The sequence below is a fragment of the Anarhichas minor genome, unplaced genomic scaffold, assembly GCF_050575085.1.
Source record: "Anarhichas minor isolate MPS153535 unplaced genomic scaffold, ASM5057508v1 ptg000026l, whole genome shotgun sequence".
NCBI lineage: Eukaryota > Metazoa > Chordata > Actinopteri > Perciformes > Anarhichadidae > Anarhichas > Anarhichas minor.
The window spans coordinates 16,665,603-16,677,540 of NW_027466472.1; the positions used below are offsets into that span (position 1 = coordinate 16,665,603).

An 11,938-nucleotide genomic window follows, 5' to 3' on the forward strand; every position below is an offset into this window, starting at 1 on the left:
TGCATCACTTACACCCTCCTAATTAAAAGATTGCTTTAGGCAGCCTGTTAAGTACAGGTGATGCGACATTATGCAGGGAATTTTGTTTGTTATTTTGAGTTGTAGACTAGACGCATGTCTTCCTCACTCCTTCAGCTGTAGTTACATTTTCAACCTCCTATTATGGCAAAGACCAATTTCATCAGCAATTTATAGCTGTACATGAGGTAGGCATGGCTGCACATGCCTTAGACACTATGAGCTATGGCTCCCACAGACCAATTTCCTCTTTTCTGTCTTTGAGTTCTGTGGACATCCTGTCACCCAGGCTCATTCCCCTCCACCAGCCCCCTCACTCTTGTCAATCACCACCCTCACCACAAAAGCTGTGGCTCTTCTTCAGATAAAGAGGAAAGATCAGTTCAGTGTGCTGTAGTTTCGGCAGCAGTGCTGAATGACTAAATTACACTGAAATGGTACAGGGTTGCTTTGCTAATGCACTTGTTTTGAAGGACCAGACTTAGATCAGGCTTGTGATGATTTCTGCATCTTCAATCTAAAAATGAACAATTAAATGTGATAGCAAGGGAAGGAATCTGGAATTACATGCAATTCATCTCTTTTAAAATATCTCAATCTTATTGGGCCAGGAATGTGCAGTCACATTTACATACAGCAGGTGGCGCACAGTCTGTTGTAGATCTACATTACTTCCTGTGACACTGCACCAGCACCAGCTTACAGCTTTCTGCGTATTCAGTTACTTCCATTTGCATCATATTTTTAATCAAACACATCTCACATCAAAATCCCAAACTCCAACACCGGCAGCTTAGAGGTCACATATACAGAAAATACTTCACAGCACGTTTGTATTTGAGTGCAGTTCAGTTATGGGTTTCTCAGCTGCTTTAAACGTAAACAGATGCACTCATGTTTAGGATGTGACGATAGTATCACTGAGCAAACCTGCTCAACAGGCTTTCCAGTTTCTGTTCCTGTTTTGTGACCTCTCCTGCTACAGCTACAGTTCCGGCTCGCAACCCTCCTTTCCTTTTTAGTCTCTCCTACTTGTCAGAAACATGGTGACCAACAGGGTGTTACCTTTGCTCGACCAACTGAAGTTTGGATAAAGGAGTGTCTCTTTGTTAAGATCTGTGAAATCCCCCATTGTTTCTCCATATCTGCAATCAGACACCTGGTCAGATTTAAAGATTGTTTTAGTCTAAGTTGAGGCAATTTGAAATGCTCATTTTCATAGCAGCATAACAAGTGTCAAAACTGTAGGGTGACTACACACCACGTGTTTCCTGGGACAAAAGGAAATAACATGTTTCAGTAGTCTGACCTAATACCTTTTTATTTAAAAATGTGGATTATTTGTAGTGTCCTTTATCCATAATGTTAACAGCTCAATCACTTGCCAAATCACATCTCCAGGGCTAGATAGGGTACAGTATGGAAATATACTATGGTAAAGGCAGGTGAAAACTTGTTATCTCCAAATGTAATTTCTTTGCATGAAATAAGTTAGTTTTGAGCATTTAGATTTTATCCAAATGAGTTTGAAGAGGTTTACAAGCCCAAGACGTATGGCCTAGAGAAGATCATGTGAACTTTAAAGTCACCAAAAACTAAACTAGCAAAGTTTCCATTTGGCAACAAATCATACCCTTTTCATCTGTGCTTGTCATGCATGAAGAGCAATGATGACAAATGAGAAAAAGATAAATAAATGCAGAGTACTTTGTACCCGAAACACTGGTAAGAATAAAAAGGTTGGGTCAGTGAAAACCAGTGAGATGACATTACAGGCATATTGATACTACCACAGACTTACAGCTCTGCAAAAGAGATTGGCATAGCAGTCTCTTCATAAGACGACAGAGACTGCACTTTCTTCTGAGCCATGAGAGAAAAATTGGAGGTTTTCGCTCTGGTTCTGGGCTTTGTCGGCCTGGTTGGGACCATAGCTGTCACTGCCCTGCCCATGTGGAGGGTCTCCGCCTTCATTGGTGCCAATCTCACTGTGATGGAGATACTCTGGGAGGGCTTGTGGATGAACTGCTACAGACAGGCCGATTTCAGGATGCAGTGCAAGGTGTACGACTCACTGCTCATTATCCCACCAGAGCTGCAGGCAGCCAGGGGGCTCATGTGCGTGTCCATAGTCCTGGTTGTCATCTCCCTGTCCGTCACAGGATGTGGGACCTGAAAGAGCAGCTGTTGTGGTGACAATATGAAGAGCAAGAACATCACCCTGGCCTTAGCGGGTATTTTGTATCTGCTGTCTTTTCTGACCACGCTCATCCCTGTCAGCTGGGTGGGCCATACTGTCATCAGCAACTTCTACAACCCACTGGTGCTGGATTCTCAGAAACGGGAGCTGGGGGAGGCCCTCTTCATTGGCTGGACCACTTCTAGTATACTGCTGATCACCGGGGTCATCCTTCTGTTTATCTACAGCAAACGCAGATCAAAGGAGGAAGGGCCTTACACCGACACGTATCTTATGGAGGCGAGGGATGTACCGAAAGAGGAGAGTGTGTACCTAGAGAGGACGCCATCCAGCTTTCATAAGCATCACGAATATGTGTAAAGAACTGAACTGTACTGCCTGAAATGTGCAACTTCGAATTTCTACTTTTCTAATATTTAAAAGATATGATTATGTCAAGAGTGTTCAAATTAAGTATAAATGTATTGTTTTCACTACCTTAATTACTGTGACTAAAATTGCTAATGTACTACTGTTCTTATTGCACTATAAATGGTTCTTCTCTTGTCCATTGTTTGTATTGTCTGCCCAAATAAGGTACAATAAGATAATCCTTTATTAGTCTCACAGCGGGGAAATTTGCCAATTCTTCACAGTGTGAGTGATAGTTGTACATATAAAACTATTCGTACTTGGATAAGCTTATTAATGTAATCAGTAACAATTGACTTTGCAATTCTGTACTGTCATGCCATTTGTTTGTGCATTTTAGCTTATCAACTGTCACTTAACTGCTTAATTCATTCTGTTCTTGATCCTTTTGATCAGGTAGTAACTCATGCCAAAGTAGTCACATCAACCTAGTCAACAGAAAATAAACAGTCAATAAAGATTTGATTCTTCATTTGCTTGTGTGATTGTATTTTTTCTATTGCATCCCAACATTTGAGTTAACCCTCAGTTTGACTGCAACTACACTATACTAAAAACTAAATACAGCTGAATAGTAAATAGTTATTCAGTGCATGCACAAATTAACTACAAACACACTGGTTGTATGTTTCCGATGGTAGAAAGACTTCAGTGTGGCGTTGACAAGCTGAGAACTGCTGGCAAACAGACAAATACTGTGTTATAATGAAACCAATCCTACTCAAGTTTCTATGCTCAACACCTTTTTATCAGCTCAGGTTACATACAGAGGAGACAGTTGGACATCATTGACCATCCCATAAAAATACCTAAATAAAAGGAAGACAATGTAGTGTTCTTGTTTCACATATTAGTTTCCCAAACTACAAATTGTTCTCTTACCTATTAGTTTCAGGAGGTAAGAAAGACCACACATTTAATTTATACATTTTTAGCTCCAAGTTCCAACTAGTAAAAGAAAAAATATTGTTTTTTTTTAATGTTTATATAGTACAATTTTAGCTATCTCATTTGCTATCTAGATTAGTTATTTAGTTTAAAATAACAATATTTTTCTGTGTAGTATTGAAACTGTGTTGAAATGTCTCATGGCTAAACTTTAAAAGAGATTAAACATGCTTTGATCAACTGTGACTTTATAAAGTGATTTATTTAGTTTTTGATTAAGTGTTCTTAATCACAAGACCAAATGGTTGATTGTTAGTAGTGGGAGTTGTATTTCATTCAAAACAACAAGCACTCTTTGTTATGTACCTGTTTATCTGTTTGTAAAGCAGCTCAACCAGTAAGGTTGCATTGCATCCTTAGCATTTCTTTTGTGGGTGTATAAGTTCCTTGACTTGCTTTTTTCCTCAGATCCGTTTCTAGAGCTTGGGGAGTGCTGTCTTTGGCTCTCTGTGCGATAGCCGCAATGGCCTCTTACACTGCTTACAGTGGCTATAAGCCACCTCAATCTTACGCAGGTTCTTACTACGACGAGAAGCAGGCCAAGACATATGCAGATTATCAAGAATCTCTATATGAGGAACAAAAGAAAAAAGAGAAGAAAGACCGTCGGGACGCCATCTGCTGTGAGGTAGTGGCCCTCATCATCGGTTTCATTGGACTAATCGGAGTGGCAGCCGTGACAGGCCTGCCGATGTGGAAAGTCACAGCTTTCATTGAGGAGAACATCATTGTGATGGAGACCCGCTGGGAGGGTTTGTGGATGAACTGCTACAGACAAGCCAACATCAGGATGCAGTGCAAGGTGTATGATTCCCTGCTGTTTCTGCCCCCCGACCTTCAGGCTGCTAGGGGTTTGATGTGCAGCTCTGTGGCCCTGGCCACCTTTGCCCTCGTCGTTTCAGCAGTGGGGATGAAGTGTACCAAAGTGGTGGACCATCGGGCTCGCACCAAGCATGTTGTTCTTGTTGCTGGAGGCTGTCTGTTCCTCTTGGCCTGTCTCACGACCATAATCCCTGTGTCCTGGACCGGCCATGTCATCATCAGGGACTTCTACAACCCTCTGCTGCTCGATGCCCAGCGCAGGGAGCTTGGGGAGGCTCTTTACATCGGCTGGGTGACCTCCGCTTTGCTTTTCACTGCCGGAGTGATCCTGCTGTGCCGTCATGCTCCCCGCACCCAGGACTCAGATGAAAGGATTGTATACAACCCCGATGGAAATCTCTACCAACCTGCATACGCATACCAGCCAGCGTACACGTACCAGCCAGCATACACCTACCAGCCTCCCTACTCAGCACCCCCACCAGGATCTGTCGCATACACACCAAGTCAGTACTAATGTGGGAAATCTAACACAGAGGCAATTTTGGACACCTTTTTGTTTTTTTTGACTTGCCAAGATTTGGCACATTTAATTGACTAACATGCCCAAAGGCTGTCACTGGAAATGGCTACATTTGTCATTACTTTCTCAAACTGCTGATTGAAATTCATCATGGAACTGATGGTGTTTTGATCATGATGAACTGTGCTGAATAATGCTTTGTTTGTTTCCATATGCTTAGTTTACACTAAATTATATCAGTCATTCAAAAGTATTTTTAATCTGTATTAATACAATAGTTGTTGATATCACTGCTGACATGCTATTTGAGGACAAAGTATGCACTAGGCCTCCAGATGATTTGTGTTCATTGCTTTGTTTTTGTTGTAAATGTACACTATTTTTAAAAATGCTGGCCTATATAAGGTCAATTGTTGTTTCCAATAAAGGAAGAGGTAATGTTGACAAACATTTTTTGTGAATTTTGTTTTTCTGTTGCCTAATTAAGACAGGCGCAATTGATTAAGAAGTAAGGGTGAACTATTGCTTACACGACGGCCAGTGTCTCATTTCCTGCCAAAAGCTCTCAAGTTTGCCTTGGATTCAAAATGTCCTTCTGAAATGGCTGCTGTTTAGCTCACGGGTGTGTAAATGGAAAGTTATGTTGTCTCCATTGTTGTCAGTAGAAAAGGGCCTAAACTGGTAGAACCAGACTGATCATACAGGTCCACCCACAATGCAAACCAGCCCAGAGATTTCACTTCAACCAAGCCAGAGTTGCAATTGCAAGCTTTTTCCTCTCTCCAAGCTTTTTCCTCTCTCCACAAGAGACCGAGAAAAGAAATTCGATACAGACAGTGACACATGGGTACACAAGTATTACCCCCATCCCATGAAACACACACACATAGTGCAAACAATTACGTAGAGTTTCTAAATGCTTTTATTGCAAATATTTTGTGTATACCATGCCATTACAGTTGTATTTTTTAGTAATTCCTTGTAACATAAGGGACACCACAGTGGTGAACGATCTTAAGTTCAAACAACAAACAGACAATTGTAAGCACCAGAGCTGATTCATGACTTCGATATCTGTATATATGGTAATACATGAACATAAAGCATATATTTTTCTAAATAACCCCCTTGCCTTGTTGAATAACACCCTATTTTTAATTTCTAAAGCTCCCTTGTGAAGTGTGATCTGAGAATGTAAATCGAGACTTCTGAATAAACAAAGCGGCAGCTTAACAGCAGCTCCTGGGGTTTGGTGTACAAAGAAAAAACAAGGCCTGGGGGATACTGTTTCTTAGCAACCGGTCGCGATTCCCACCCCTCCCATTCTGGTGTCCTGTCCACAGGGAGGTGGCTGTACAGGTGAACATCAACCTGCTCCTCCTCCACTGGGATGCAAAGTAAATCCATCTACTGCTTCCTACTATAGTTGCACCGTGTCCGCACATTATTGTACGTATGAGTTTGGAGGAATAAGAGGAGGACAGAATGGCCAACTCAGCACTGGAGATAGTGGGTTTGATATTGACCCTGATTGGGCTGATTGGGACGGCCGCAAGCACTGGGATGCCGATGTGGCGAGTCACAGCCTTCATTGGGGAGAACATCATTGTTTTTGAAAGCCGCTTTGAGGGTCTGTGGATGAATTGCTTTCGGCAGGCCAACATCAGAATGCAGTGTAAGGTATACGACTCTCTCCTGGCCCTGCCCCCCGATCTACAGGCGGCACGGGGGCTCATGTGCTGCGCTCTGGCGTTGAGTGGCCTCGGTCTGCTGATCTCTTTGCTGGGGCTGCAGTGCACGTCGTGTATCGAAAACAACGATCGAGTCAAGCGGCTGGTCCTCATCATTGCAGGAACCATGATCATGATGGCTTGCATCTGCGTCCTTATCCCAGTGTCCTGGACAGGTCACGTCATCATCAGGGACTTCTACAACCCCTTGCTGATAGACGCCCAGCGAAGGGAGCTCGGTGAGGCTCTCTACATTGGCTGGGTGGCCTCTGCTTTCTTGTTCGCTGGAGGATGCATGTTTATTTGTTGCAATCTGCAGTCCGAGGACAAAGGTTCAGAGAGGTATGTGTACTCAAAGACCTCCGACTACATGACCTATCCTCCACAGCCCCTGCAGCCTCAACAGCTGGTGCGACTTCCCCAACCACAACCCCAGTTTCAGCCAGTGCTGTCAAGGCACCCATCAACCAACTACAGCTACTATTCCAGATACCCCTCTGTACGCAGCGGGGTGGCTTATCTCTGAACACCTAAACTGACTGAGGTAATGATGATCACAGTAATAGTCCAGATATGCAAGGGGATTTTTTAATAAGTTATGGATTGGCACTGTAATCTATGACACATTTCAAATTTTAAAAAGTTTAAAAAAGGAACATTTCAATAAATACATAAACTGTGAATGCAATTGGATCGAATCTAGACGGACGTTTGTTTTAAATCACTCACAATATAAATTATTTGAGGAGTACTTAATGTCTTGTTGAAGAGCAATAGTTACAGAATCTTGATATCAACGACTTATATCATACTCCAGACTGTGTAAACCAAAACATGTTTTCCATTACTTTTATGAGTGTTGTATATCAAATTTTATACCGACAGATTTATTTTTTGTATTTTAGCTTACCAATTTTGTATGTGTATGCTTAATATAACAATTCATGCAACCTTTAACTAATGAGTAAGGTGACAAGTGTATTTGTTGTTGTCGGCTCAACAGATGTTTCAACCCATTTCCCTGCAACATTAGCTGTGCCTGAGCCCACATCTGTGTGGTAAAAAAAGAAGATCTTGCAGAACCAATCCCCCTAGTACACACAGTCCTCATATTGTTCTGCTTAGTTTTGACCAGTATTAGATACAGGATCAGGCGTTTACAGGAAGTACCCTTAGGACAGCAAATGCTAAATTGGTGACTGATTGTGAAGGAAATACACAGGCATTTGTTTCTATATTCAAAACATTGTGTGCGTATCCATTCAATCGGAGCACAATTGTAAGTCTTTGTTTAAGTTTGGTATGGTGCCCTGGAGCTCTTGGGAACTAATAGAACTGAACAAATAGCTGAGTAAACATGAGATGCAGGTTTAAGACTGCTTGTTAAAGGTGTGGACAGCTGCGTCCGTGTTTGTGAAGAAGCCAGTCAGGGACGACCTGGCGGCATGATCATGTGATAAGAATTTGCAAGTCACTTTGAATACAGAGTTTTAGACCAAAAGTTGTCTATCTAGGTTGATCTGACTCCATATGTTTGACCAATTAAAGAACATTTCTGTCTCTGCTCAGGGAAGTATATTAGCTCTTGAACTATTTGGTCAGCTCATTTCATTTTCAGTGAGTTCAAAAGCTGTAGAACCTCAATTCGTTATGCAACATATGTAATGACATTGATGTCTCATACTGAAAATATGTGGTGATGTAATGATAATGTTGTCTTTCTCCATTGTTGCTTAATTTTAAATCAAACGACCTGTTTGTCTATGTATGCCTTCTCGACAACCCTAGATTTATACAAATCTGGCATATTTCAATTTAAATGTATAAAACTATATTTCTGGTACTCAGAAAAATCAATAATCGTGCTTGGACTGTGTGATGTAAGGTCCATCTCTGTTTAACCACATTGATAGTCATTTCTGCTCCCCTGTGGACAACAGTAGTACTGCAGGAGCTTATGTGCTACAAAGTATATTTGTGTGCTTCTGAATTTGTATCACATATAATTATAGAGAATAAAAACATGGCAAGTGTTAAACATTTCTGAAGTTGTTGTGAAGCGGTTTCCGGCATATCGGTTTACTGCTGTTTAAGCAGATGGCACAGATACCACTGTAGCCAGAGGAACCATAAACACAAAATAAGCAAAGGTTCTTTTTACCCCCATTGCCCTGAGCCAACCAGGTGACAGCAAAGCATCTTTCCCACAACAAACCACCTCTTACACAAACTGCATTAGATGAGAAGAGCTACGCTGCCTACACATCTCTGACTCAGACTCTGTGATATTTTACTGAAGAATCAGAATTTATAGTCTACGCGAGCTAACCTTATTTTGAATTTGGACACAGCTGATTTCTTGAAGGCTGCACAATGGTTCAAGGTGTTTCAGAGATAGCCGCAATGTGCGTCGGCCTGATCGGGCTGATCGGGGCGGCGGCTACTACAGGGATGCCCATGTGGAAGGTGACAGCTTTCATTGGGGAAAACATAATTGTGATGGAAAGCCGCTGGGAGGGCTTGTGGATGAACTGCTACAGACAGGCCAACATCAGGATGCAGTGTAAGGTCTATGACTCCCTGCTGTTCCTGCCACCGGATTTACAGGCAGCCAGAGGTCTGATGTGCTGTTCTCTGGCCCTCTCGGGTCTGGGGCTCCTTGTGGCTCTGGCAGGAATGCGGTGTACATCCTGTATTCAGGATAATGACTGGGCTAAGACTATCATCCTGATGGTTGCAGGTGGTATGCAGTTTGCGGCCTGTATCTGTGTCTTTATCCCCGTGTCGTGGACAGGTCATGTCATCATTAGAGATTTTTATAATCCATTGCTGATTGATGCCCAGAGGAGGGAGCTAGGAGAGGCTCTCTACATCGGTTGGGTGACCGGCGCCTTCCTTTTTGCCTCTGCCATGTTGTTTGTCTGCCGCCGTATACCCTCAGACAAAGGCTCATTCGACGTGTACCACCAAGCCAACTTGCTCAGTTACAAGCCAGCACCCAGCAAGCCATCTCTAATGAGGTATCATCCCATCTCAAGTATTTCCAGCCACCATTCTACAGCATACCATCCTTCTCTGCAGAGCAACGGCTATGTTGGACAACACCTTGCAATGCCACTGCAAAACATCCCTCCTGTTGTCTATAACCCGGGTCTGCCTGACAATGCGTCACTGGTATATCAAGGTGGTATGGCTCACCATTCCTCAATACGGAGTTCTCCCCATGTTGGAAGCCTGTATACGCCAGGCAACTCCTTTTACACAAGCCAAAACGCCACGCCATATTCACAGGCTTATATCGGCGATCCTACTGCATCCTACCAGTCCAGTTTTCATCCGGTTCCACACACTCCTGTTTTCATAGGATATAAATCATCAAGACTTCAACCAGGGTCTCACGGTGAGAGCCGTGCTGGTGTATACATATAAACAACAACAATTGTGAGTGAGTTTTTATTGCTGGTTAAACGTTAAAGACACAAAGCACTATGCTTTTCATCACAAGCAAATTTAAACTTCTGTGCACTTCTGTGTTGAGATGAAGGTAAAATGATGTTTCTTCTGCTTGTATTAGAATTATCCTGACGCCCAGAGTAAATAGCATGTTCATCTTGTTTCTACTATTTACACAAAAAACTAAATATGGGTTGTTTGATCTGCTTTTGTTGTTAGTGTAAATAAAGGTGTCATGTGCTGTTTTAATGAAGACCTGTTAAGGGCGTACTTTCACAAAATAGAGATTTATGAGAAATCATCTGTTTGGAACATCGTAGCCTTATCTATTGCATATTTGTAACCGTTTGTTTATTATATTTTTAAATGTTCTGTGGTTATCATTACTCGTGTTTCAATGCATTTACTTTTTTTTTTTAAGTCTTTTTCTGTCAAGATGTCTTTGTAACCACTCAAATAGAAGCAGTGCTGAAGTATATGATTAAACAACCTACTTGTAGATAGTTATAGTTTGTATTAGCAATGATCATTTTGAGTGACAAACGCTGAGTAATTAGCAGGTGGAGTTCACTCAGGAGCTTAGGGTTAGGGGTTAGTGGCTTTGAATGGGCTTTTTGTTTTCTAAAGATGTACAGATCAGGTAGATTCTAGTTGTATAGATGTTGTTTTAAGGCCTTGTATGTAACAATCGCACTGTACCCAAAGTCTATTTCTTTTAAACTATTTCTGTCACAATATTTTGATGTAAACAGTGAGACTACCTGAATTTGTCTTCACAGACACATAGAGAGCTATTGAACATTTATATGAATTTGCTTTGGGTCAAAACCACCAAACACTCCATGTGCTGTGATTATTGCTTGATAAAAGCAATAACATTCTGGCAGTAATGCAAACACCATGGTGGCCTGAGCTAATCTCAAACATTGTCATTAAACACCACAAGAGGGCAGCAGAGAATGGGAAGAGTGTCCTAAACCCTGAGCAGACCTCCGCACAGTGCAGGTGTCAGAGGAATAACGCCTTCCTTCCACTGCATTTCATTAGCCAAATCTTTAATTGGAGCAACTTCATATTACGACAATACATTTGAACATGATCACCTAGTCTAAGCTACGGGCTCTATAACACGGTGGAGTAAGTGAATTAAATCATATTGCATTATTATATTCTGTATCTTTGCTTTCAACAGCAATGGGGGAGTTTTTTTTAAAATAAAATCATAGTTATACTAAAATTGGGTTTGTGATTCCAAAACAAGATGCTCATATTCTGTAGACTACTTACTTTACAGGTTACCTAGCTTTTACTTTTACATCTCCAGTGGAGGCTTTAAATTGTACAGCATCTTTTTCCAATTAAGGATGTTCTTGAACTCAGTGTGTAAATAGAGACATTTTTCTCAACTATGAGTCTCTGATTTTGCTAATTTCGGGGGAATTAAATAATAGGGAATGAGATTACACTAATCCCAAAAACCCATAAACCACCACTGATGCTTCTGCCTTGCTTGGGGAGCAGTCGTTTTGAGCATTATCACCAGTTGCTGATTGGTGCAGCTGAGCAACCAAGAGAACTTCTAACTTCCATCCCAAACTACTCAAGTGGGTAAAGGTAACATAAACATTTGACTTTACTTTACTACGAGACTGTGTCAGATAAAGAAGTTGAGGTAGTTAATCTTCAAGGGAGCACCACAGACCAGTTTGAAGATTAGATTTGCATTTCTATCAGGACTGGAGCAAAGATTTAATCATTCCTCGGTGTAGCAAAGCAAAGACGTTGTCGAGGTCGAATGTTGCCAGATTTGAAGTTAATCTTCAGGACGTATCC

General features: G+C 41.7%; 3 protein-coding genes and 1 pseudogene across 3 annotated transcripts; all 4 read left to right on the forward strand.

The window, feature by feature from the left end:
- The first annotated feature begins 1,888 nt into the window (after positions 1 to 1,888).
- On the forward strand, positions 1,889 to 2,578 carry LOC142959538 (claudin-17-like; annotated as a pseudogene).
- Positions 2,579 to 4,040: 1,462 nt separating this feature from the next.
- On the forward strand, positions 4,041 to 4,916 carry LOC142959183 (claudin-8-like). Its single transcript, XM_076100387.1, has one exon. It carries the CDS (start codon positions 4,041 to 4,043, stop codon positions 4,914 to 4,916), a length of 876 nt encoding a protein of 291 aa, XP_075956502.1.
- Positions 4,917 to 6,407: 1,491 nt separating this feature from the next.
- On the forward strand, positions 6,408 to 7,178 carry LOC142959177 (claudin-8-like). The gene has a single exon (XM_076100381.1). The coding sequence runs from the start codon at positions 6,408 to 6,410 to the stop codon at positions 7,176 to 7,178; it is 771 nt and encodes a 256-aa protein (XP_075956496.1).
- A 1,847-nt stretch (positions 7,179 to 9,025) lies between these two features.
- LOC142959567 (claudin-8-like) lies at positions 9,026 to 10,081 on the forward strand. Its single transcript, XM_076100896.1, has one exon. The coding sequence runs from the start codon at positions 9,026 to 9,028 to the stop codon at positions 10,079 to 10,081; it is 1,056 nt and encodes a 351-aa protein (XP_075957011.1).
- The last annotated feature ends 1,857 nt before the right edge of the window (positions 10,082 to 11,938 follow it).